Source organism: Varroa jacobsoni, unplaced genomic scaffold, assembly GCF_002532875.2.
Source record: "Varroa jacobsoni isolate VJ856 unplaced genomic scaffold, vjacob_1.0 scaffold_244, whole genome shotgun sequence".
In the NCBI taxonomy this organism is placed as follows: Eukaryota; Metazoa; Arthropoda; class Arachnida; order Mesostigmata; family Varroidae; genus Varroa; species Varroa jacobsoni.
In genome coordinates this window covers 310,945-338,936 of record NW_019213146.1, presented here as the reverse complement: position 1 = coordinate 338,936, position 27,992 = coordinate 310,945, and the positions used below count along the sequence as shown (strand labels likewise).

The following is a 27,992-nucleotide window of genomic DNA, read 5'->3' as shown; positions in this document are numbered from 1 at the left end:
TACATATTAAATTTAAACTGACCTGGAAGCGACCCTAGAGAGTCTTTGTTGGTTTCGCTAAATTCGTCCCACGTAGCGTCCTGACTTGTATTGGCTTTACTAGAGGAGTCCGTGAGCGGCATGATATCACTTAAAGGTGTTGGAGTAGCAGTTTCTTCAGAAGATCTAACGAGTCGTCGTTTTGCTTTGCGAATCTTGCGTCCACCGAATCCTTCGCTTGTCGGTGACTCGATGAATAGTTCTGGGGCTTCAACGAGTCCCGGAATAGCGTCGATGCTGGTGTCTCCTTCAGCGATGATCCGTTCATCCAAAACGGTTTCATCTTTTGGAATCGTTTCGAGATCGTAGGATGTACTTTCGGTGTTCACAATAGGAGAGAGATTCCCTTCATCACTCGGTTGGCAAACAATATCGCCGGAAGTAAAGACATCGATAGGTAGCGCAGGCTCGTCTTCTCTTTCTTTTCCTGTAGTGGTTCTTTTCTTTCGACATTTTTTATTTGTGTGTTCACTAGTATCCGCCTTCTGGGCGCCTTCATCCTGAACTAAGCTCATTGCTGCTTTGACTACAGTTACAGGGATGATCTCAGGTTCAGTTGATTCAGTCATTTTTATAAGGGCGGAATCGAGCGACTTGTGCTCCGAATTTAACATCCTACGTGCATTATCTTGAGTTTTTAACTGTACGGTGCATTTGTCCGTGTCGAGCTCTGTCTGATCGGTAAGTGCGTCTGATATGGGATTGCTTGTCTCGTTTGCAGTGTTCTTAGGTATTGATTGAGCGGTGCTCTCGACAGCGTCAGGCACAATTTGATCGGCAAGCGCTTCAACCATCGATTCTAAGTCTCCAAGTATTGCTGGCGGCTGAAGATCATTAGAACCTCCTTGACTATCGACTGGAGTTGCTTTTTCTGAAGACTTCTTCGAAAGAACAAGTTTTGGTTGTCGACCGTCCTCGGCACTTTTTTTCTTCTTTCTACCTTTTTTCTCTTTGCCGTCCTTTCTCTCGCCATCAGATTCAGCACTGGCCGCGGCAGTTTTTACGACCGTTTTCTCGGACGATAACGCGGCGTCATCCGTATCGAGAAGAGAACAACCTTCATACTCCGTCACCTGCGAAAGGTCCTCATGGTCATGTGTGATCGTATCAGAATCGGTAAGCGCATCAAGTACGTTAATGGAGTCATCGGCTGGCACGGCTGTGGTAGGCGCAACGGCGTGGTCTGGCGTTGTTTCTTTCGAAGCTTCAGGTACTGTTTCGAGATGTGGGCTTTCCACAGTTTTTGCTCGCCGGGGCTTGTTATCTACGGCCACGGCGGCAAACGGATCATCCATTATCAATGCAAGCGGCTCGTTGCCAGAAATTATTTCAGGCTTCTCTAGATCATCGGGCATCATTTCCCACCAATTTTTGCTAGCAGCGGGATTACTGCCAACGTTTGCATTATCTAAATCAGTGCGTGTGAAAACTGTTTGTGGTGTACCTGACTCATGATTGTGTGCTGTTATAAAAGTCACGGGCTTCCCCGTGACTCTCTTTGTGTCACTCTGTATGTCGCCTTGTATGTTTACCTGCTCAGCGTTAGGGACCTGTTTTCGAGACGAGATGGTCTCAGGAATAAGTTCGGGCTCAATAGAAGCAGGTAGCATATTCTTTCTCCCGTTCGGTACCATTTCGGTACCATCCTTTGGCTTTTTAGATTTCTTCTTTTTGTTTTCTTCCTTGTCGGTGGGTACGGTAGTCGTATATAGAGGCAAGACATCTTCAGACTTGGCGATCTGACTACTGTCCTCAACTCTCTCCTCAGGTACGGTATTCGATTGCTTCGGTGAGTCTGCCTGAAATTCGGTAGCAATAGGCTGTTGAATCATATCGAAGCCAGATTGGTCCAGCTCTGCGCAGTCTGTTTTCACAACTGAGCCTTCTTGTGCATCGTGTATTAAGTCACCGCTGCTCTTCTGCTGATCGCCGCATGCGGTACCCAACAGTTCGCTCTCTTTCGGCTCTACAAGAATTGGCCATTCTTCGTCTAGAACGCGACCCCATACGTTTTTTGGTGAAATCGAGGCTGTACCTATGAAAGAGTTCCTGGGGGTTGGCGGGACAGCATCAATGTGGTCGGGAGACGGCTGTTGCAGCACTTTAGGTACCGGTGATGGGAGCGTGGTGAGAATATCGTCCCAACATTGCGAAGGCAATCCATGGGTTATATCAACATTTTGAGATACTTCTTTTGGGCACTTTATGTTAGGAGGGGGCTCTAACTGGAATACAGTAGTATCGTCTGTTCTTTGAGCTGATGTAGAACCCTCATTCCTTTCACGCGGTTCAGGGCTGTCTTTGAAAAAGGCTTTCCATGCATCATTTACGTCAGGATCCATTGCAAGAAAATCTTGTGGAGCTCCAATCATTGATTTAACACTGCTGCCCGAAATTTGACGAGTTCTTCTAGTGTCTTGAATTCGTTCCTCAGATACGCTGGGTGCATCAGTAGCTTGTCCAAAGAATTCATCCCAGGCGTCAGACACGGAGGGAGATCCCACTAAGAGTGGGGTATTTACATGCCGTTGTACTTCACCCGAAGTATCGACAGATTTAGCTGGTTGCTCCTCCGGTGTCGATGCAGGACTTAAGTACTGGCTCCATTCAGAGTCAATTGTTTTGTCCTTCAAAAGGGCAGCCTCTGCCGGCATATCCTCGGCGGTTAAATTAAATGTGAATGGAATCGCGACTGTCAGAGGAGTGAGAGCCTCCGTACGGGTGCTGCAAGGCTTTGTAGCCTGATACCGTTTAAAAGCCTTTTGGATTATGCGTGCAGCTTTCTCCTCCTCAGTCTCATTCAGTGTGCTTGCATTTTCTTGAAAACATCTTGTGCTGTCTTCGCTACTTTGGGCTAGCTTACAATTACCGTCGCCAGTTGCCTGTATCAAATCTTCTACGATAGAACGCTCCGTAGCCTCTAGCTCTTGAATTGAACCCGCAGGGACTGTAGACACCGAGAAGTCATCCACTTGAGGAGACTGGTTTATCTGTTTAGCTTTTAGGTCTGATACGGACAATAAATTTTTTTCTTCCCTTGATTTTTTCCTTCTATCCTTTGGTTCTGAGTCTTCTTTTGCGTTACTGTCTTGTACCAAAGGGGAAGCAAGCTGGAATTGCTTTTTATCCAACTCTTCAGGATCAGCTTCCTCAGTGAGAGGAGAACCTTTGTCGACCAAGCTAGGACCGTCCGTTTGAACAACCGTCCGCGTTTTATGTTTGCGGGATGCCTTCTGAATCTTACGCGCGACAGCATTTTCCTTTTGCCAGTTTTGCATGCTAACAGACGGTTGATCATGTTGCGTCTTAGAGGGACCCTCCTGATGCTTTCGGGATGCAAATCGCCGATAGGCCTTTTGAATCTTACGAGCCGCTGCTTCCTCTTCTACTGCGCCATTTGTAGTTACAGGAAGTGCGAGAGCTGGCTTGCGGTTGCCCTTTTGCTTCCTGTATTTTTTATATGCTCTTTGAATCGTTCTGGCGGCAAATTCATTTTGTTTCTCTTGAATGGAATCGTCCTGTGTAGAAGCACCCATATCAACAGGTGGCTCTACTTTGTTGTAATACCTTCTATATGCTCGTTGTATCTTTTTCGCAGCCTCTTCTTCATTTGATCTCTTCTTAAGTTCTGCATCATGGTCTTTTCTTGTTTTAAAGTTTTTAAAGGCTTTCTGGATCTTTCGAGCAGCCTTATGCATCTCCTGAAGAGCGGAGTCAGAAAAGTAATCCGCACCATCAACGTGTTCTTTCGGCGTCGCAAGGGGTGACTGGCTCTTGCGCGTTCTATAGTGCCTATAAGCCTTCTGGATGGTTTTGGCAGCTTTTTGGACGTCGTCCAAACCAGGCTCAGGCGTCAGGCCCCTTGTTGCTTCCATTGCTGAAGGTAGGAAGAAATCATGATTGAAGGTAGTGCTTCGCCACACGAGTTCCTTTGTTTCGGTAGTGTTTATAGCAGATATCTCAACCTGCGGGATAGCTGGAAGAATAAGATCCCCTTCAAATTGGACGAACTCAGCGCCTTCGTAGGCTGTCGATTCAACAAGCATGTGGTTTGTTGGCATAGTTACCGCCGGTTTTTGACAAGCTTCATGAGCTGTTGAGCCCGAGCCATACGCTTCGTTGTCGTGTGGAATGCTTTCAACGTTTGCCAACAGATCTTCCGTTGTCTCAAAGATCTTAGTGTAAGCAGCCATTTCACGATTTTCTTCCCTAGGCTCATCACGTCCGGCTACAGCTGATTTTTGTGGTGTAACCTCTGTTATTGAAGTTCCCGCTTCCTGCGTAATTACGGCTGTACTATCTACATTATATGTTGACAGTTTGTCATCATCAAGAGAACGCGCTTCCTCTAGAGGCACCTGCTGATTCACGCTGGGTACGACATCGACTAAATTGTCTGAAGAAGGTTGAAAGAAATCGCTAGCTGGATGAGGTTTCTTCCTTGACTTGTTCATTTTTTTCTTTCCACATTTATCTTTATCATCCCTAAAGTACGCAGCGTGTCCTTCTATACCTGAAGCCTGCTGCTGTATAGTCTGCGTTTCAGGCATCACAGGCTGTTGTACTTGGTATTTATCAATTCTATGCTGCATTGAGATGCATTGGTCGATCTGAGGATCTTCGATATCACCTGCGTCAAAACCTGGAGCTGCTTGCGATTCTTCCAGCAGTGGAACAGAATTGAGGTTGTTAGTACCCTCATCAATTGGCGTATCCTTAACAGAAGCAAACATGACAGCTTGTTCGATTACGGGCTCAATATTTGAGGTTGTAACGTTAATATCATCGTACCCCTTTCCATCACTTATGAACTCCTCAACCAACGCAATCTCTTCTCCTATTTTTCCAGGATTTTGTTGAACGCTGGGAATGCTCCTTTCAGCAGTGTCCTGCACATGTGTTACAGTTTCCAATGGAAAAGTGTTAAGATATTCAGTCGTTTTTGTAGTTCCCTCTGTTTTAATCTCCGTGACATCTCCTTCTAAGGAAGATTCAGCTGTGACAGAAATTAACTCCTTCGTGTGATCTACATGCGATGAACACTCCACAACGTGCTTGGGTTGCCTATCGAGAAATTTGCAAGACATGTCCAAGATGTCTTCAGTTGGCTGCAGTATGTCACCATCTGCACCTGTGAAAACCTCTGGATTAACTGCAACGGAGCTATACTCCTTATCTATTTTATGGTGGCACTTGTCAGTATCTCCTTCTGGCCTATGCTGAATAGTTGGGCCCTTGGTACCCGGGGAAATCTGTAACTGTTTCTCCGCACCAAGTATGTGAAATTCAGTGGGGTGCACGCCTTGCCAATCTGGATATGTGTTATCTTCAAAAGCACCGCCACTAATAACTTCTGGTGCTTTATCTTTGTCATTCTGAAGTAGTTTCTTAGAGGAACCGTCAAACTTCTCAGGAACTTGTGACACCGCGTCCGATACGTTTGCCATATTTTGAGATGGTGGTAATGAAGAGGTAAATGCAGTCGGGCTACGCCCTCCAGTTAGTATGCCTACGGGCTGATCGATAGCAAGAGCACCGGTGATCTTCTCTGTATCGGAAACCTTTTGTTCTTCGCTCATATGAAGCTGGGGTGGAGCTATCTCTGCTTTAACTGGATTCTCCGTATACTCCTCTGTACTGATGCTCCTATTACTATTAGTGACTGGCGTTGCTTTCTCGTTCTTTTTAGATTTCTTTTTTCTTTTATCTCTTTTTTCTTCTCGAAGATCTTTCTTGGCCACGATGTCATTTTCAGGGTCTTCGATACCGTCGTGTGTGGGCTTGTGAGGGACGCTGTCCTTAGATAGTAGGGGATTTTCCATGACTAGTTCTATACTTCCGATGTTCTTTCCGGTAGTAGTTTCGGATGTTGCTTCGTTGTGAGTAACTTTACTAGCCTCTTTTTTAGACAGTATATTTGTCTCAGCATTGGCCACTGCTTCTTCCTTGTGTTGAGTGCCACTATCCGCAGATTCGACCGAGTCCCTAACTTTTGAAGTGTTTTCGCCAGTTTTGGGTAGCTCACCTATACTTTGAAATACGGCACCGAACTCATTTTGAAAGTCACGAGGCTCATCCAAGGTGCTAGCTACGGTAGTGCTGTGTTCTGCAATTGTAATACCGACATGATTGGCAGTGTCGAAGGCACCGGCGGGATCGACTTTGCTAACAGTTTGTGCGTGCAGAAGTAGTTCTTGATCTGATTCTGTTGATAGTTTTTCCCACGAGGTCGGCGCGTCCTCATTTGCGTGCTTGACCGCATCAATTGCACGTACGGTTTGTCCTTCAGTTACTCCTCTTAGTAATTCGCGATCAAGTGAACGTCGTTTCCAAGGCGCTGACACATCTTTGTCTGTGAACTTGTCTAAGTTAGTTGCGCCGACTATTTGCTCTTCGCCTACATGTGAAACTAACTCAGTGTCTGTGGCCTTCTCCTTCCCGTATGTAGACACTTCTTCAAGCGGATAATCTTCTATTTTTACTTCGCTGATTTTTTCCTCTTCAATTATATGGGGCACTGATTCAATATCTGTCAATTGGTCTTTGCAAGATGTGTACACAGCTGTTTCAGTTCCACTGATGCTTTGGTCTTCTGTTGGAGTCAAAACTAGATGCTGGACAGTGGACCATTTATCATAGGATGTTGACTTTCCCTCATACATATGCTTAGTTGCGCCAATTTTTTGTTCTTCGCCGGCACATGGAGTTCTTTCAGTATTAATCGACAATTCTTCCCAAACTACAGGTGTGTCTTCATATGCGCGTGTGGCTCTGTTAACGCCAGTAACAGCTCGCTCTTTTCTCACATGTACGGGTGGTCCAAGGTTCACTGACCGTTCTTCACAGTATGCGGGAACATCGTCTTGTGTACGTTTCGCTGAATTTTTTTCTTCATTATCGTTCGGTGATATGTTTTTGATCCTCGATTTCTTGTTATCTTTTTTCCTTGTTTCCTCACTGATACTGTGATCACTAAGTGATACTTCGGCGATATCGCTTATAAATAGTTGACTTTGACTGCGTCCAACTTGTCTCTCAGGAGACTCAGCAACGTGTTTCTTTTTGCCCACTGGCGTGTGTTTTTCCCTGCCCTTTGTATCTCTTTTTTGGACCTCCTTGTCAGTTTCTTCGGGCGTAGCAAGTTTAAGGGCTTGTTCCTCGACAGCCGTACTTACTTTTTGGGATATTGTGTCAGACAGAATTTCAGAGCTACTCTGGGTTGGTTGTACTGGATGGAATTGAGCAATACTGGATTGTATGACGGATTGTTCTGACTGTTCCGAAATAACTCTGGAAGCAGGTAAGTTAGGAACAGTGTCACTAGATACCTTATCAGCGAACTTTGAGGCCTTCTGCCCATCATTTGCTTCAAGTTCCTTACACTTTTCGGCATTCTCCTTGCTTGGTTTATCTGTATCTTTGTTGGCATCAAAGTTACTCAAAAACTCTTCAAAGACATTAAATCCTTGCACCTTCTCGTGTACCGCTGATGTTAAATCCATTTGATCCTTTGCGAACATTTCTTTTGCAGTTTTTTTAGAAACACGCTCGGGGACAACTGCAGCGATAAGTTCTTTAGTTGTTGTCTTATTTTGAATGTCTCGTGTATCAACATGCGCGCTTATAGGCTTCACTTCATCATTTTCAGCGCATGCCTCGGTAAACTGGTCGGATGCCAACATAGGTTCAAGCTCTTCTTCCGTTGGTTCAAACGAAAAGTCGGTGGCACTTTGTTCAAAACGCCATTTATCCTTATCCGCAACGGGTGTAGTACCTAGTTTCGACGAGGTTATAGTAGTATCATAATCGCTAACAATTTCTTGCGAAAGTGCGATTGTCTGTTGTTTTTCCAATGCCTCTAATTGAACCTTCGGCCTTTTTTCAGATGGCTCACTACCTGTAAAAGGAAAAATATCTGAAGCTTCCTCTTTGACAAATAGTGATTCTTCTCGATCCACTTTGGCTGTAGGCAATCCGGGTTCGGTGCTTGTCTTGTCCTTTTGTTCGTTACTACTCTCATGACCTGAAGACTGAAATTCAGTAGGTTGCTGCTTTGTTATACTCGGAAAAACCGCTGACTCAATATCTAGCTTCCTTGTGTTTTCGTCTTGGACATGAAGTGCTGCTTCCTCAGTGTAAGTTTGTCTCTGTTCTGACAGGCTTTCATGTGCCCGTTCTTCAGTGGTTTGAAAAAACATTTGGGCATCTTCAAACTGCTCAGTCACAGCTTTGGCGTAAAAAGGCCTTGCATCCTTCGCATTAATTGATTCTTCAGTTAGCGTTTGGGTACTAGTTAAGAATTCATTAATGTCCCAATTCTCCTCTCTGGAAACATCCGATAGATTGGCTTCAATACATGGGCTAACTATACTTTCCGGTGTACCTGTTGGTTGTATAGATTTTTTGGCAGCCGTGTAAAGTAGTTCCCTATTAACAGGTGAGCTGACATATTCTGATTTGTCCTCGGTAGGTCCCGATATCAGAACGTTGATAATGTCCTTATCGGGCGAAGTTTTATCTATTACTGATTGTAGTACATCAGAAAGTTGTTGCTCTGACGCTGTAGAAAGCATTTTATCATCTTGGATGTTGTCAGGCAGCCGAATCTGAGATGTATCTGACTTCTCTGACGGCACTTGCTCTGTCGCAACAACGTCGACACCAGTCTCTACGATTGCGGAAATTTCATCCTTCGTCTCTTTATGAAGGAGAATGTCGATGTCCACATCGTTAACAGGCTGTTCTACTGTCGGTGTAGCAGGAATATCTTTTTTAGAGAAAATAGATTGAATTTTCTTTCCTGTTGTCTTATCTTGTTCATCGATAGACGCAGGCTGTTTGCCAGCAGAAAGAAGGCGCGGTTGGTTGATAGGCTGGATTTCTTCTTCGACCCTGCACCGTCCGTCATCATCCCCCGGGGCTTTATTTCCTTCGGTCTTTTCCTTTTTATGTGTCCTGACACTCTCAAGGCTGTATGACTGAAGCCCAGAAGGTTCCGTTTGCCCTGCTGTGGTCAAGTTAACCACTGCCTCGGCTAATTTCGTTTCAGTCTCGACTGTGCTACATAGTAAAGGCTCGGTAACTTTTTCTTCCAAATCTCCTGTCTGCGAAAGCTGTAATGTTTCACTGAATAATAAGTTCTCGTCCTCTATTAGCAAGCCGGTTTCCGCTTCAGTAACTGGAGGGTACATTGCCACCGTTTTTTCGGAAATCGGCATTTCCATTGTTTTCGAACTCTCTGGTGGCTTAGAACTTTCTGTTATAAAGTCTGTGCCTCTGGCTAAGGTCTCAGTATGGATTTTCTTCTTAGTCTTCTTGGACTTCTTCTTACCAGTTTTGCCAACAGTTTTAGGAGTGTCTTTAGCAGATTCGGCACACGTTTCATGTATGGCTGATTGTTGTACTTGACTGAGTGCTGCGAAGTGTGGAACTGGCTGTTCTAATTGAGCTCTCGACAAATCAGGAACATTTGTTACGGTTTCAGCTGAATCCAAACCTGTCATTACGGTTTTACTTGCTTCAAAGGTCTGACCAACTTCTGTAGTCGTCTTGACTGTGGTACTTAATAAGTAAGAATTATCATTTACGCTGGACGCGGGACAAATCTCTTTACCGTCTTGATCGTGAAGTTCAGAAACAAACTGATTATGTTGTTCTTCAGTAAATATTTCTGCTGTTTCACAAGCGATTTTCCTGGCTGGTTGGAGTTCGGCAGGATCACTATAAACCGCTTCGGCCTGCTTAACTAGAGAAGCGGGATCCGATCTCTTTTCATCCCGTTTGCACTTGAATTTCTTGGATTTTTTGGAAGACTTATCGGCATTGTCAGTGGGCATCGGTAGAACTTGACCGTTGTCAGGCTGTTGTTGTTGGTCTTCTGGAAGCTGACTTATTATTGTCAAGTCGAACTCGCTCGTAAATGGTTGCTTACTCGTTGTGTCACAGAGAGCCACTTCCACCGACATATCCGTTGACTTATTAGTGTTGTTCCCTACGTACTTGTCGTCAATCACCGACAATGGGGTAGTTGAACTCACGTTGGACGCTTGTTGGACAGGCTCGTTTATCAAGCTATATGCTTCAGCGGTTTTTGTCACCCTATGACTGCTATTTAGCAATGCAGGTTCTAAACTTGTCGTGGCAGGCTCCGCAACCCATCCGGCAATAGCCTCGAGCGGGTCTCGAGTGCGTTGCCTAGACCGTTTCTGTTTGCGCTTTTTCTTTAACTCCTCAGAAATAGGAAAGCTTTCAAATGCGGATGTGGTGTCTTCCTCTGACAAAATATTGTCAGCCTCGCGTTGTTGTTTCTTTTTCTTCCTATTTCGTTTTTGGATGGCAGCGTCTTGCTGCAGACCGCCATCAAGTTCGGTGTCCTTTTCCGAAGACCTTCGAGAAAATTCCGTTGGTGGCGAAGCTGAAAGCTCATCTATAGAATCTCTGTGGATGACTACAGTAATCCCACCGGACAGAGCGGTTTGGGTTGGAGCACCGAAGGACTCCCACGTTCCTAAAGAGCCTCCCGTCTCCAAAGGACCTGTGCTGATGGTAACTGATGTGTTTAAAGGTTGTGTCTCGGCGTGAGTGTAGTCGTGTATATGTGCTGTGTCCTGTGTGCTATATATTGCCGGTGAATGTGGGGTACATTCTGCTATCAGTTGACCCTGTTGGTCATTCACAAACACTGGTTTATCCTCCGTTACTGTCTGATTGTAAGTCTGAGAAGCGTATCCTGGCTCCCGCATGGGAGTAACCCCCCTGGACGGCCTGGGGCTGGCAAAAACTCGACCTGCGCACACGTCGGCATACGAAGGTAACTCTGACGTATCATACTGTTGGGGTGCATTTACTTTTATCTGCTCTACAAAATGGGTCGGCGATGGTAAATTTTCCTCCATATGACTACCTGGTGGCTTGACTGCAGAAGTCTGCGGAGACAGATTCCCAATCCCTGGGGAAGACACATCTTGAAGAGGAGAATGTGTTGACTGTATGTCATAAGTATTTTCGGGGTAATTCTGTGTGGATTCGTCAGCAGGATAGTAGCCGTACAATTCACTGGCCCAAAGACCCGTGTTGTCGGTTACATATTGTACGGCCACCTCCGAACAACGGCGTCCAAGGCTAAAAAGAGACGTGCTACCTCGAGAATAACTGGAAAAATTTGGATCGTAAGGTTCAAGCTTGGAAAAGATATCACCTGACTTCGCTGAATTGTCCTGCGGTTGCTGCCGTTCAGCTGGAGGAAGCAATTGCTTAGCTGGACTTTGCTCACGAGGAGTAACTAAACGACTCGCTTTACCTGAGACAACATCTGCGTATGTTGCGAACCGAGGATGTAACGACCAGGATGATGGTGGAGCTCGGAGAGAGGACGTCTGAGATGACGGAGCATCTTCCTTAGTATCTTTAAGAAGTTGCCTCGTCACCTCTCGAACAAACCTCTCCTCTTGAGAGAATGTTTGCTGGAATTCTGGAAAAACCAAACGCTTCTTTTGAACTCCTCGGTTAGCGTATTTCGTCCCCTTAGAACTGTCTTTAACCAAGTGGAATTCTGCATCGTTAGTAGCCTCTGTTTTATCAGCGCGTGATGTTTCGATTGGCAAAGATGTCGAGCGAATGCTACGATCATTGTTACGAGATGAGCCTGGAGAAACATTGTGGATCATAAGAGACTTATTAGACAAAGTAGAGGTTTTGGTTGTTAAAGATTTATCTACAGACGGAGAAAGGATCGGTTTCGAAGCCGCTTCTTTTTTCTTTCGATTTTTCGATTTTTTTCTGTGTAGCTTCTGAAATGGTTCATCGGTGCTGACTAGTTTCTCAGTTGACGAATCGTCGTGAATACTCTCAATTGTAATTTGAGGATCTTCGTGGCTGGATTCGATCTCGACTGCGGTCGGAGAATAGATCGGTTCTGTATTAACAGTGTTTCTGTTATCTGTATCCTGAGCTTGCTTGGGCTCCTTTTCGGTTAATGAAGTGCTTGCGCGTTTGTCTTGTTCTTCAGGCCGGGATAGAGGCCACTCCGCGACAGTCAAAGGAAACCGTGATCCGGCACTTGTGTCTACAACCGTTTTTCTTTTGCTTTTCTTCATTTTCTTTCTTTCAACTTTAACCTCGGATTCACCATCTGGAGGAACAAGGCTTTCCATATTACTCCCTGTAATGGTTTGGTCTTTAGCTACATTTGTGAAGTCCATTAACCGTTCCGATTCCTCCTTTGTGGACCGGAACATTAGTGAATCAGTAAAATCCGCTTGATCTGCATGGTTAACTGTAAATAACATCGGCGGCATGTCTTCGTGAGTCAGGCCCATTTCGGACTCTTTAGCAAGCGGGCATACGCCCTCGGTAACGACAAGCTGTTCTGGCAGACAGTAAGCTTCAGACAGCCCCTTAAGCTCTTGTGGCAGTACGCCAGCGTACTCCTGAGGCGGCTGAATATTAGTTATATGCTTTATTTCCTGACTGGTAAGGAATGCGGTTTTCTTCACGTTTTTCCTTTTTTTCTTTTTGTGGACCTTGTCAATACTATCACCAGTATCTTGTGCATCAGTGACAGCCTCAGCCTGATCATTAAGTCCAAGGATCGCAGTTTTTGGGGGCGTATCTAAAGCTTGGAGCTCCTTCTCTTTCCCTTTAGTAGGCTGAACTTCAAACAAAGCAGAAGTGTCATACATTTTTTGACTTTCGTCTACTGGCTTGTTTGTCTTACTAAGGTTCGTTGAGATGAACTTACCACCTGTAGGCGAAGCAATTTCAGGATGTTCAGGCTGTCCCTTTACAGGCTGAAGTGTCATTAGGTCTTCGATCTGTTGTGATTCCTCTGTGGAGAACAATTCTCTTACTGGTGTCATGTACTCTGTTAAATCATTTTTACCCTTCTCAGCTGTAGAAAGGTCGGCGACTGTTTGAATAGACTCTGCCTGTTCCTCCGGGGGTCCAGGAGTCATCAAATAAGACTCGCTGTCGACCCTTTGACATTCCTCTACAGAGGACGATGACGCTATGGTTGGGGTAAGTTTTGATACTGAGGTAGAGCATAAGTGTTGGCTCTCACTATTGTTAATCACGATTCCTGCGGCGCACGCAGGAATAAATTCTTTAGCATTTGCTGATAGAACCGTATGGTGTTTCGATTGTTCTGTTTTAGAGTCCAAAACATCACCACTACATCGAAGCTCATCTTGAAAAGTTGCCATTGTCTCATCAATCATGGGAGCTGCCTTTTTATCTTTTTTAGACTTTTTCTTTCTAGCTTTATCAATACCTTCGCTGGGGTGATGGTCACTGACTGTAGGTTCTATCAATTCAATGTACGTCTGAGCGACGTCGGACCGTTCGGAATACGCTTTTGCAACTTGGGGAGGCGCCATATTAGCGTCAATGCCAGTCACCAGACGTTTGCCCAGTATTAAAGGTTCTTTAGTCGGTTCTTCAACCTGTGATTCTGCCTTTTTTTTGCCTTTCTTCGATTTCTTCTTTGTTACTTTTCTGGCTTTTTCTCTTGTATCATTTTCATAGGCGGCTCCATTAAAACAAATGGGATCATCTTGCTCTTCAGTAGTCAGAGAAATCGCTACGGATATCCGGTCCAGCTCCTTGTCAGATAAAGGTATTATTGGCTGGAAGTCCTCTCCAATTACGGGTACCTCGTCACCCTCAATCGCACAAATAGTTTTGCCTTCAGTAGTGTTCTTGGCAGTTTCTGTGGATGTAAGTTTGTCTGACTGTCTTTGGAGAGTTTCGGGGTGTTCGAACTGTGTTCCTGCAGGCTGAGGTGTCATCCTGCCAGAAACATCAAGTGCTTGCGGTTTCTCAAGAGTTAATGGGACACCTTTCCCTTCGTTGGTAATTTGTGCTGGCTTTTCTTTATCTTTCTTAGACTTACGTTTCTTAGCCTTGTCGTCTTTATTTGTCACACTACGATCATTAGCGGTATCAAGCTCTAGAGTGATAACAGGGCTAATATTTGCCGATGGATCGACTAGAGAGTCCGTAATCTGAATTCTATCTGCGATTTCGGGTTCGTGTCTACCTTCCATCACCGTGTAATCGGCTCTCAGTTTACTAACATCAGTTAAAATAGCCATCTCATCCGCTAATTGTGGAGGTTGAACATAATCGGGTTGTTTACTTGAAAGCTGAGTCGTCGTTCGGTCAAAGACATCTTCACTTATCTGAACTTCTCCTTCATGAACTTCTATTTTTGAGGCTGTGACAGTGACTGGGACACCTTCGTCGTTTATTTTTTTTGAGTTAACATCAGTCATGCCTCTAACAGTTTCTGGTGACATGGGCACCTCAATAGATGAAGCAGGGGTTTGCGAATTACCGGGTTGTTTCCTTGACAGCCCAGGTGTCGTCATGTCAAACACATCCTCGATAACATCGGGCTTTTTCGTAAGTGACTGTAAAGCACTTTTATCAGCTCTGACAGCCCTCCTGTTATCCTTCTTTGGCTTTTTCTTTTTAGTTGTATCTTTACTTTCATTGGTGTCAGAATCAATGGAGACACCTTCGTGAGGTGCAACGCCACTGAGGCGCTCCGGAATTTTTGAAGTCACCTCCACGCCTTCACCTTGTCTTGCGGAGCGTGAGTTTGGATTAGACACTGCGTTTGTCACCTGCGCCGCGTCAACAGCTTCGTATTGATCTGTTTCTTGAACAATGGTTACATAGTCGCTTGCAGCCTGAGTAACGTCAGCGGAAATAATTGATTCATCTTCTACTGTTTTGAGCTGAGGACGCTCGAACTGTTCTTTTACAGGAAGTGGTGTTATCAGATCAAAAGTGTCTTCGACAATGGATGACTCGTCTACTACTAAAGGCGCGGCTGTGGCTATAATATCTGACCCTTTATTGAATATATGTGTGTCCTGGGTTATTTTAAAGGTTTTTGGTGAAGTAAATTCTTCGCACGCTTTCGTTGGAAGCTGGCGGCGCTCGGTAGCTCGGCTGAGCTCTCCTGCTGGCTGAGATGTCATCCGCTCAAAATCGTCTTCAAACATCTGAGGTTTCTCGGTATAAGAACGGACCTTCGTTCCTTGGTCAGCAACTAAAACCGGTACCTTTTTATCTTTTTTGGACTTCTTCCCTTCACCTTTGCCAGTGCCCTCGCCAGTTTTCTGCCCCCTGGCGACAGTATCAACTTTAGCATCTGCCGCCTGTGTGCTACCTGCCATTTCAAGTTGATCTTTTCCCTCAATCACACCACAATCAGTTAAAGATTTAGTGCTTTCGGTTGAGAGATTTACTTCCTCGTCTACGGGTAGAATATAAGGATGTTCGTGTTGTTCTCTTGCGAGCCGCGTAGTCATTAATTTATTGACGTCTTCGATATCCTGCATCTCATGCATTGCTTCGGGTGTGCCTGTTTTAGTGGTGACTAATCTTTTTTCAACTGGCGCTCTGTCGTAGGCTATTTTAGCCACCGCCACTGAGGATACCTTTTTGGATGCTTTAGCAAGTACCTCAAGATGTTCGGGTTGTTCCTTTGCTGATTGGGGCGGCATAAGATTTAACTCATGTTCGGCCAGTTGGAGTTTCTCGGCAGACGATGGCATCTTTTCTGCTTGGTCGTCAGCGCGATAAAGTTTATTTTTACTTTTTTCAAACCTCTTTTTACTTTGATCACTGCCTTCGATAATATCTTTGTCACCTGTGACGAAAACGCATGTCATTTGCTTGTCAGCCACAGTTTCTGGTTGATCTTTTCTTTCAATGAAAGCAACATTAGGTAGAGCCTCGGTACCTTCGGTTGAAATTACCTTGTCACCTTCTTGTAGAATCTGAGGATGTTCGGGCTGTTCTGTTGCGGAACCAGGTGTCACTACATCAAAGATATTCTCAGCATTGTGAGACTCTTTCATGGACAGCTGTGTAGCATCTTTAGTAGCTTCTTGTTTTTCATCAGCAGCCTTTTTATTATCTTTCTTCGAATTTTTCTTTCTGGTGTCATGGTCAGCAGGAACATATTCGTGAGATACGAGTTCACTAAGGCTCTCCGGGGTTTTCAAAGTCAGATCCAAACCCTCACGGTGTTTTGTCGAGAATGACATAGCAGCATCGGATACTTCATGTGATACCTGCGCTTTGTCAATAGCTTTGGATTGATCTTTTTCTTGAATAGTGACCGCATGTTCGGTTACAGGTTGAGTAACAGCGGCAGAAATGGTCGATGCATCCTCTGCTGTTTTGATCTGAGGACGCTCCGACTGTTCTTTCTCAGACAACGGCATCATCAAATCAAACACGTCCACGGCCATTTCTAGTTCTTCGACTAACAAGGATTCTGTCGAAAGAGTGACTTCAGAACTTTCTTCAGGTGTATCTTTGGCATCAGCAATTTCACGAAAAACCCTAGAGGTAGATATATCGAGTGCTTCGGAGAACGTCTCAGGGTGCTCCGGTCGCTGTTTTAATGGATAGGATGTCGTTATGTCGAACACGTCTTCGACCAGTGGGCGTTCATCAGCACTAGACAAAACTTTATTTCCTTGTTTAATAGTTACAACTGGCTTCTTTTTATCTTTTCCAGACTTTTTCTTTTTATTAACCTTTTCAGTGTCCTCGCTAACTTCCCGGTCGCTGAGGGTACTCGTGATGACAAGATCTCCTGTACCACCTATGGCTGGTAGGGCTTGAGGATGTTTGGGTTGTGCTCCTAAATGTTCAGGTGACGTTACGCCAAAAACGTCGTCTGTTATTTGAGCGCTTGCTTCATGGGAAGGCACCGTGACATTTAATGGCGCAATAGTGGTTATTACAGTTTTCTCGTAAAAGTCACTTTTGTTGATGTCGGTGACAACTTCCATAGTGTTTGTTGGGGTAAATTCGCTCGCCTGTGGAGGAGGGATTTGGGGATCTCCACGCTGTTCCCCAGCAGGCTGAAATGTTATCGTGTCAACAACATCTTTGATAACTTTGGGCTCCGTTATTGGCAATTGTTGAACATTTTTTGGATCAGCCGACTTGGTGATTTTTTGTTCATCCCTTTTCGGTTTCTTCTTTTTAATTTTCGCCTTGCCTTTAATAATGTCATGATCAACATCGCTATCCTTGTTAGTGGTGTCATAACTTAAACCCTCAAAGGGTGTGGGACTATCGTCTGAATCTTCAACTTGGTGCATCGAATATAACAAAACCGTTGGGTGGGACATAGCGTCGGTTTCACTTTCAATGACATTAAGGTCGGCATCAAGCTTACTAATATCTGTCATTTTGCTTGCCTCACCCTCTACCAGTACAATCTGATGATCCTCAGGTTGTGTCTCTAAAAGCTGAAGAGTCATCGTGTCGAAAACATCCTCAACAGCCTGCGTAACATCCTTATCACCACCAGTTGTCACGGTATTTTTCTCTTTACTCTTTAGTTTCTTCTTTTCGGTCTTTTCTGTATTTGCACTAGCTTCCTGGTAACCGGAGCTATCGTTTTGAGATAGGACACCACTTACAGAATGTTCCTTCGTATATGGAGACAATACAACACTAGATGCATTATCTGGCTGCATTGCTTCTGCAAGCATAAGCTCATTCGCATCTTCAACGGCCTTGTGGCTAATGGCAGTTCGGGCAGGTTCTATAGGCACCAATTCGCCATCCTCTGCTGTGGGAACTTGTAGGCGTTCGAGCTGCGTCTGAACGGTGTTTTTCTCTATGGCCACTTCAAGAACGCCTGAAGAGGTAATTTTATCTGTTGCACAGGGTGGCATTTTAGGATGCTCTCCTTTCCACTCAATGTGCCTTCCCATTATATCGACATCAATTGCCTGAGCTGCATTGGATGGTAACAAAATCAGTTTCTCCTTGTCGATGGCAGGAAACATTTTTTTCTTGTCTTTTTCAGATTTATTCTTTTCAATGTCGTCGGTGCCTTCGCTGGCGTCGCGATCACTTGCATTGGCCTGAGTAGCGTCATCTAGCCGCTCAGATATTTTTGTACCGGACCTATCGTCGTGTTCCTTGATAAATGTAGGTAATATTTGTGTACATATACGATCAATTTCCTGAATTTCACCAGTTTCACTAACAGGTGTATATTTCTGGGTTGATAGGACTTTGAAATCGCTTTGTGGTGGAGGAGCGTCAAAATGTTCAGCTTGCTCCGTTAGCTCTCGAGGTGCTGTAAGATCAGAAACGTCACTGATAAAGTCAACTTTTTCGACAGGAAAACATGTGGCTGTGTCAGTCAGCGTAAATTTTGTATTTTCTCTATTTGTATCAGTAGCGGGAATCATCTCGATAGCCCCTGTTGAAATGGTTTCCTTAACTGCAGTAAAAGAAACTTCAGCGTTGTCAAACTGCTCCTCTATTAGAGTTGACCTGTCTTTATTCTTCTTCGATTTTTTCTTTTTCGTTGTTTCAGAATCTTTACTGGTGTTGTGATCGCTCATTACGGCCTCAGTGGTGCTCGTAAGCTCATAGGTAGCTTCAATGTGCTCCGATTTTACGGACGGCTTTTCCGCTGGCTGGAGAAGAACAGCTTTAAGGTGGTTCTCATCATTCTCATGTTCAGCCGCCATCAGACCCATAGTCTCTTTGGCCGGTGTAGATTCTTTTTCCTTTCCTTCCTTAATTCTCTTTTTCGTTTTTATTGTACTGCTGCTGGTGTCATGCCCGCTGAAAGCGTCCAAACCAAAATCAGGTAGCTTTTCACTGGAACTTTCAAGAGCATGCGTTAGCTGCTCGTGTTGCTCTTTTGCAGATGGAAGCGGTGCGAGAAAAACGTCATCTATTGGTTCAGGTTGCTCTAGAAAAACTGATTTATCTTGCTCTTTCACAGCACCAAAATTGACGATTTTTGTGACCTCCGTTGTTGGGGGTCTCTGTTCTTCCGTATAAGCGTCTACCTGGTCTTTAGGTCCTTCGTCAGCGACGAGACACTTTGCTGCGTCAACGTTGACTTGACTCTCATTGAATCCTAACGGTACTTCCGTTGTTTGATCATTAGTTAACACAAGCTTCTTCTTATTTGTTTCGCATTTCTGCTTAGGCTTATCGCTACTTGCACTAACATCATGGTCAGACATAGCGCCGGTACCCGCACTAACCGCTCCCTTTGGCGCAGGTGCTTCACTTTTACTGATGAGAATCTGTGAAGCTTCAGGTTGTGATGATGTTGGGTCGAAGATGTCCTCGATTATTGGACCATCTTTTTTTGGGAACGATACGATGGCCTTTGAGAGGTCGACAATGGTCGGCATACCTTCTTCCGTAGCTTCGTTTGTGTCGATGGCAGCTGCAACTATTGAACTTTCTGTTGGGATGCACTGTTCGTAAAGTGAAGTCAAGGTATGCGGATGTTCCGGCTGTTCCTTTGAATACTGGGGTGTCATACGGTCAAAAACCCCAAAAGTTTGTGACTCATCTACCGCTAACAGCACTGCTTTTGTTTCGTCTGTTGCTTCTGTTGCCCTCTGCATCTCTTTTTCATTTTTTCGCGTTTTGCCTTTGTCACCTTTGGCGCTTATGTTGCGATCACAAGCGATATCCTCATAAAGCTTATCCCTGTCGTGTACTGAAGCTACTTTGGAAATGACTTTTGTTGAAAGTTCGAACACAGCGCCTGATACCTGAGTGTCATCTACAGGTTCGGACTTACTCTTGTTTTCGACAGAGGCATAATTGCTTGCAGTGTTGCTAATGTTTGCGGAAATAATCACGTCATCAGTTGCAGGTAAAATGTAAGGTTGTTTGGGCTGCTCTCCTGCAGGATGCGAGGTCATCATATCGAAGACGTCTTCGATTTCATTTACTTTTTGAGGCGTGGCTGTGACGGAAGTCTTCGATTCCTTTTCGAGTGTCTCACCTGTTATTGAAGAAAATTCTTCGGGCGCTTTAACGAGTATCTTGAGATGTTCAGATTGATTTTTTATTGGGTGGAGTGTTATCAAGTCAAACGCGTCTTTGGTCACTTGGACTCCTTCGGCAGGACATGGCATTTTCTCTTCTTTATCACCAGCTACAACGGGCTTATTCTTATCTTTTTTGGACTTTTTCTTTTTACCACTGTAGGTGTTCTCGGTAATGGCCTGGTCACTGGCGGTCACAACCCTTGTGACTTGAATGCCGGCTACAGCGTCAGCTTGATCTCCTTCTTCGATTAGAGCGAAGTCAGTTAAAACCTTGGCGCTTTTGGTCGAAATAAACTCTTCACCTTCTGCTGGTAGGACCTGAGAATGCTTGGGCTGCTCTCTTGTAAGTGGTGGTGTCATTAAGTCAAGGACATCTTCGCCATCGTCAGGCTCTTTCGTGGAAGAGTGTGTAGCATTTTCAGCATCTACTTGCTTGTCATCAGCAGCACTTTTCTTATCTTTCTTCGAGTTCTTCTTTATAGTTTTATCTACGCTTTCATGGGTGTCATGGTCAACAGAGATATCATCGTGAGATGGGAAGTCACTGCGAATCTCCTGGGCTTTTGAGGCCTCATCCAAAGCTTCAGAGTGTGTTCTTGTCGAAAGCGACTTAGTAGCATCGGATACCTCATCTTCTAACTGCGCCTTGTCAACAGTTTCGGATTGACCTTGTTCCTGAACATTGATGACATAGTCTGTTACAGCTTGAAGAGCATCGACAGAACTAATCGCTTCATCCTCTAATGATACGACTTGAGGACGTTCGGGTTGTTCCGTTGTAGGTTGTGGTCTCGTTGTATCAAAAATATTTTCAGTACTTTGGACTTCGTCTACTGAAGAGGGCGTCGTTATGGAAATAATTTCTTCTGCGATTTCGAGTATCTCTTTATCGCTAAAGGCTCCAAAAACTGCTTCAGAGATGAGGTCTTCGGAAGTTGTAGCAGTTAGCTCGGGCTGTTCAGGGTGCTCTTTTGGTGGCTGGGATGTCTTTGAGCTAAACTGGTCTTCGATCAACTGGGGTTCCTTGCTTAAAAGCTGAACATTATCTCCTTGATTAACGGCTAGGACGGGCTTCTTATCGGATTCGTCCTTTTCAACTTTGTCAACACTTCCACTAGTGCCCTGGTCGCTGACAGCAGTTCCACTTACGACCGTATGCTGGTCAGTGGACTGTATGGTCTCAGAAAATGTAGCCTGTCCTTCTAAAGGCGACGGCTCCAAAAATCCGATGATATTCTCAGTTACCAAGTGCTCGTCTACTGCTGGCGGTAAAAGTGGCGTAGCTTCTTCCTTATCTTGCTTGGATCCCTTTTTCCCTATCTTTTCTATAGGAATGCTCGTATCGTGATCACTAAAGGTCTCCAAAATGCCTTCTGGTACGTCAGCGGGTTTGTCAATGGAATCCAATTTCTTTCTTAATAGTTCACTATCATCAGTCCTTTGGCGTCCCTCTTTACGTAAGGGCTCTTCAGTTCTAAACAAATCATCGGTAGTTATTTCGATAGGCTGAAGTGTCGGCACATTGAAGGCGTCACCGGCTACCTGAGACTGCGTCAGAGCCTTCTTTTTGTCTTTTTTGGACTTTTTCTTTTTAGTTTTGTCAACATTCTCCCCTATAGGGTAATCGCTAGTAAGAGAAATACCATCTTGTCCTTGAGACGCTTTAACAATTATGTCTAGATTATCATCCTGTTTTCTCAAAGGTGGGGATGTTGCCCGGTCGAAGGTTCCACTTATCATGCGACCGTTGTCTGCTGAAGCGAACACTTCCTCCTCCAAGTCAACAATCTCAGGTTGTTCTCTTAGGGGCAAGAACGTCCTCAAATTGAAATTATCATCCACAACCGGAATACTTTCCAATGGAAAAGCTTTGGTCTTTCCAATAGCGTCTGATTCCTGTTTCTCTTCAGTTATCTTAACGGAGCTAACGACTTCAGCATCGTCTGTGTATGCAAGTTCCGGGGACGAAGATCCTGTTGGCTGCGTTTCAGAATCATTTGGCTTTTCGCCAGCATCCAGAGGTGCATCCAGATCAAAAACATCTCTGGCTACTTGAACCGCCTGTAAATGAGATAATACGGTATTTGCGTGAGAAGGAAACTGGACTGCATTTTCCTTATGTTCTTCTAACTTTTTCTTTTTCTGTTTAGCCGCACTTTCACTAGAATTGTAGTTATTAACAATACTCACGCTGATGTACGGTTCTTTGCGAGTGTCTGGAATAGCTTCAAGATGTGCCAATTGTTCAATGGACTGAAGTGTTGCAGAGTCAGTCTCAAACAATGCAGGTTCTAAGTCCGATGGGGCGATTGTTGTTGACCTTCCAATCTGTAAACCTACATCTTTTTTATTTTTCTTCCTTCTTTTTCTCACATTTTTACGTGAACTCTCGCTCGTATCAGGACTACTAACTCGCTGAAGTGAGGTGTCATCTTGCTCCTCAGAGGATTCGGAAATAGCATTCGGCTTATCGGATATGTTCCTGTCCAATAAAAGCGTGGTCAAACTTGATGCATGCGTTGCGTCCACGAGTTTGAGCTTTACTTGATTTTCGGTCGCTTCGTGACCGGGCAATGCCATGTCAACTTCATTCAATGTTCGTTCTTTCTTTTTGTCTTCCTTAGGTCTCTTGTCTGTAGCTTTGGAAATATGCTCCATATAAGCCTGATCACTGACATTTCCACTGACAACAACCTTCAAAGGCTTCTCAACTCCGGCAACCTCCGTATCGGATCCCTTCAAGGCTGTTTCTTCTCTTGCTGCAGTAAACGCTCTTCGATATTCGGGTTGGTCCCTCGGAGAATGAGGTGCCATCAGGTCAGAGATATCCTGCACCTCTTGAGGTGCACTTTCACGAACGTGCAGAGGCTCCTCAATAATCTGCAATGTTCTGTTCTCCCTAACCATCTCAGAATCGATAAATATATCGCCAGCAACCTTTGTAGTAAATTTTTTCTCCGTAGTAGAAAGCAGCTCTATATTTTTAGGTTGCTCTTTTAGCGGCTGGTATGTTGTCATATCAAATACACCTTCGACGACTGGGTTGTCCTTGGCGGAAGAAACCTTGGTCTCCGCGGATTTTTCGACGTCAGTGACTGCCGCTAGGGCCACCGTTGAGGCCACCTCATCTACTTCTGTAGAGAGTGCCTCTCGATGTTCGAATTGTTCACTTAAATATTGAGATGCCATCATGGGGGAGATATTTTCGTTAGTCTGAGCCGTTTTCATAGAACTCTCAATATTTTCTCCTTGATAGACAGCTGACGGTAGCATTTCAGAGTATGTAGGTTGATTTTCTCCAAGATAATTTCCCGTTGTGTAATCATCGATTACATGACCGTCACTTGATGGTAGTGTCTGTTTCTCAGCTGCACGAGCAACTTTTTGCTTTTCCTTTTTCGCCCTTTTCTTTTTATCTCTATTAGAACCTTCACGACCGATAAGGACATCTTCATGTATGCTATCAAGGCTATGGGAATGTAGGGGCCTTTGTTCTTCCACATTGGGTCGAAGCACCGTTGAATCAATGGTTTTTGTGTTTATCGGATCACCAACCGCCGTCAGCGATTCCGTCATCACGTCTTCGGGCTGTTTGGTTTTCTTTATCTCCACGTCTTTCGATTTTCTCTTAGATGACTTCGTCGAACCCTCGCTAATGTCATAACCACTTGAGAGATCATCCTGTTCATCCGAAATGTTTGAAATAATATCACTATGATCCTTGGAAATTTTACCAATATCGTTAGATTCCTTGATATAGGCTCCCGATAATGCAAAGGCTGTAGCATCAAGAACATCGCTCAGTACTTTGTCTTTACTCTCAGCGGTTTCTTGGCTGATGGCAGTCTCCTCCGTGCCCATGGAAACAGCCACTTCATCTCTTAATGAAAAAACTTTGGAACACTCAGATTGTTCTGTTGCAACCTGAGGTGTCGTAAGATTAAATACATCGTATTCTGTATGAACTTCTTCAGTGGTTTCTGATGTTACGGTAGCCTTTGTGAGCAGCGTTTCCTCTTCAGTGATCTCTGATATTGTAGCGGTTTTTGGTATGAACTCATCGTCCTCGGTGTAAGCAGTACCGCAGGTTATTTGGGAAAAATCTGCCGAAGAAAGTGCATCGGATGATGTAGACAATATTCTTATGGGTTTAGGTTGCTTTCGCGAGTCAGTAGGTATTATAAGGCCAAAGCTATCCTCTGACTGAGTTTCTTCAGCATCTGACGCAAACGATGCAGTCGCGCCAACGGCGGTAACTGTTTTAAAAGGCTCCATCGAAGTCAATGTCTCGTTTGCCTTCGGAAAAACTTCGGGGTGTTCCTCCAAGGGTTGGCGTGTCGACATTTCAAAAACGTCCTCGAACGTTTGATACTCATACGCAGAATATTGCACCGGATGTAGTTTCTCGATAGCAGAAGCACCCTTTTCTTGATTTTTCTTAAACGTTTTATTACTTGCCTTCTCCATACTTGAAGTGGTGTTATGGTCCCTCATAGGAGTCTCAATGACATGAGGGATAGATTTTATGGCCTTTTGTTGCGCGAATTGCTGTTCTGAATTTTCCGGTGCAACCATACCACTGACTTTTTCTGTTTCAATTGGGATTGTCACCGGCGATTCATTTGTCAATTCTTCAACTCGTACAGATGCTATTTTCTTTTCTCTCCTTTTTCCTTCTTTTCCCTTTGCTGCCTTGTCGATCTCCAAAGCATCGTGCTGACTAGGAATATCTGGAGAAAATATGGCGTCACTTGGCTCTTTAGCTCTTTTGAAGATTATGCCCTTATCGTCGACGGACTCTTTCTTCTCTGATTCAACCATATCTTGTACACACTCATCCGACATAGAAAAGAGAATTTCGTCATCGGATTGGTCACCTGTAAGTTGGGATATCATAGAATGCAGAATATCACCTTTTTGCTGTGTCTCATAAGTGGTCAGCAGCTCTTCTGTTGAGTGTGCCATTGCTGGTACGGCTTCCTTCTTATCTTTCTTGGACTTCCTTTTCTTAGCCGATTCTAGGCAGGTATCTCGGTCGTTAATTGTATTAAGCCTACTTTCGCTTTCTTTCTCAGGCGTTTTAACAATAAAGGTAGACCCCTCGTCATGAATGTTCGCAGATAGAGATCTTATTAGAGGAGAAACGTCAGTTGTCATCCGAGTGTCGTCTGCGCACAACAATTGGTCTTTAGATTCCACTCTTTCTATCCCTACAATGGTCCTATCCATTGGAATCGACCCCTCGGCGACGGGAACTGGGTAAGACTGCGCGGGTTGTTCCGCTGTCGAATGAAACCTTGTTGTTTTAGTCTTCTCGGTTTTGTCAGTTTCGGAGCTTAGTTCGGTTGTGTTTGGCAAAATCGGTCCTTCAGGTGTCGCAATCTTAACTTGATGAAGTTTGAATTGTTCTTTTGCAAGTTCAGGTGTTATAAAGTCAAAAACGTCCTCAAGCATCTCCGGATCTTCAAGAGGAATTGGCGTACTACTTGATAGGTCGAAGTCTTCGATTCCCTTCGTTTGACATTTTTCGTGTATTTCTTCTCTAAATCTTTTCATACTTTTCTGACTGTCGGCTTCATCGAGGGTTTTTTCACAGATATCCATTTGGCCGTGACGAAATTCAAAAGTCACCTTTTGCTCTTCACATTGGGATGCCGTCGGACTAACTACATCCCCAATAACAAGTCGTTCACTTGTAAGTTCTGATATCGGAACGGGGTTTTCCGCTTGAAAATAATCTTTTTTCTCCTTTATTTTGGATTCCTTTTTCACTATCTTTTTTAGACTTTCATTCATGTCATGGTCACTGGACGTATCTACAGGGAGCGGCGCGCGATCCCAGTCATCAGAAGAGGCCAGCGGACATTCATCCCGATACTCTGCGGATGTTAGGATTGCCATGTTAGATCCTTTACTGGCCCCATAGGCAGCACCCTGGTCGAGGGTCTCGTCGGTTTCGATAACTTTGGGAGCTTCCATGGAGATCACTTCATCAGCTACTGATGAAGGAACTACTGGATATTCACGTTGGGCTTTTGATGGTAAGAGTGACATCCAGTCGAAAACATCATCTGTCTCCTGAGGTTCGTCGGCGATTGGATAAGCCGACTGCTCCTCATCTACTGGTACGTATTGATCCTTTTTGTCGATCTTAAACCTAGCTTGTTTAATAGATCCTGTTGCATTACGAACAGTCTCGTTTTCTTTATCGAGTTCAGCTTCTTTCTGCCCTCTTTGAATAGCCTTATCTGTTATCTCAGATGTTTTGCTATCACCCGAAAGCTCAATAAATGGTCCGGGCATACTATGGTCGCTGATCGACTCCGGCATTGTTTCTTTTTGTGAGAGAGTTTCAGCATATTCGGGCTGCTGTTGGACAGACTTAGTTTGTTTGTCAGAATTACGGATTTTCGCTTTATATACATCCGACGCTAAGTTTACTTCTTCAGATAAAACGCTGACTGTTTCCTCTTTGTCTCGATTATAACCCTTTTTAGAAACGTTGCTAGACCAATTGCTTAACTGGTTTTCATCTGCTAGTTCTTTAGGACAAGGCGATACACTGTTTGTATTTTTAAGAACTCCCGATGACATTTCTGAACGTTCTTCAATACTTTGAATCAATGCAGCCCCTTTTGTTGCAGTAATTTCGGTTTTCTTTGCAAAAGGTTCTGATACCAAACGACTTGAGACTTCTTCGACCGCCGGGAATGCCCCAACTGCTTTTGAGGATACTAAATCAGCACCCGAAGCCACCTTCGTTTCATTTTTTTTCGGCTTCTGCTCGACTACTTCTTCTTTCGCCTGCTCGTCAGTCACATTCAATTTTTCACTGGATTTAGGTCTATCATTCTCTTCTTGGTAGACTTTTATTAAGGTTTGCGGCATTCCCCGACTAACTTCTTCCACCCCACTGGGCCATGCCAGTGTGGGCATTCTTGTTTGTTCGCTTGTATATATGCTGACCTCACACTGCTTTCCTAATTCACGCTCAGGTATCTCTATCGGGCTAGAGGAATTAACCCGATCCGTTTGATAGGACATGTCTACTGTAAACTGAGCTTCTTCAACATCTTCTCTTGCACTTAGGAACATTGAATCTTCGGATGTATCTCTTCCCATATGCTCATATGCTGACCTATACATTTCATACTCAGATTGACAAGTATCACTCAAAACAGCTTCGCTACCCGCATCGAAATCAAGCTCATTGTCTTTTCCGCTGATTCGCTTCTTCTTGTCGTCTGACTCTCGGCCCGAAGGTTCGGGTTCATGCCCGTGAGATGGAATCTGACCCCTAGTTGGCGAAGAATAACTACTACTCATAGGACTCATTGGAATACTAGTCTGCCCTGGAAATGCCACATCTTCTATATTAGACTGAAAGGACACAGTCTGAGACAACCCCAGATTGTCTTGGACAGTATGTGGGGACATTCTACTAACCTCAGTAATACTAATCGATTTTGAAGGCGCATCTGCGCGATCTGAACCAAACACGTCTCCACACTTCTCGCTATCCAAAGATACATAGGCAGGATGCTCTATTATCTCCGTAAATGACTCCTCAAAACCTTTGCATTCGCTTTGCGACAACGGTTCATATGGAACCCCCTCAATCATTTCAAACTCCTGCTCCTGTAACTTATCATCCACTACCGACCAAGAATTATCTCGCACCTGCAGCTTGTGCTTACGCCTCCGTGAGCGCGATCGATGCCGCCTACCCTCAGCCAAATCCTCGCTACTGTCGCTTTTAATAGCGGTTTCGTCAGATGCCAATAGAAGTCCCCCAGACGCACCAAACATCTCGTCATCACCTTCGTCTTCCCCTTGGTTTTTATCTTTATCATTGTCTACATTAAACTTAGCTATTTCGAACGAGTAATGTGTGACACTGAATTGCTCTTCAAACTTTAGTTCAACAGTCTTTTGTGTGTCGAGATCCTCCACGACGCGGGAGGATACGATCTTGGGTCCGGTGATAGGGGTTCGCGACTCGGTCTCGACGATGACGGCATCGTCCGAGTCAGAGTGGTAGCTGATGTTCGTCACGTACTGACTCTGCGTAGGGACCACATTGAAGTCGGCAAGATC

The 27,992-nt window shown here is 44.6% G+C and overlaps 1 protein-coding gene across 6 annotated transcripts in view; it reads right to left on the bottom strand.

The window, feature by feature from the left end:
- The window catches only part of LOC111274017 (uncharacterized), a 127,024-nt gene that overhangs the window by 14,072 nt on the left and 84,960 nt on the right, over window positions 1-27,992 (bottom strand). For 5 of the 6 annotated variants that reach the window (XM_086967498.1, XM_086967494.1, XM_086967497.1 and 2 more), the window contains one exon: window positions 23-27,992. In XM_086967498.1, coding sequence (XP_086823624.1) covers window positions 23-27,992 — 27,970 coding nt within the window. The remainder of the gene's footprint in view (window positions 1-22) is intronic. The other variant, XM_022856106.2, reaches the window with a different exon arrangement.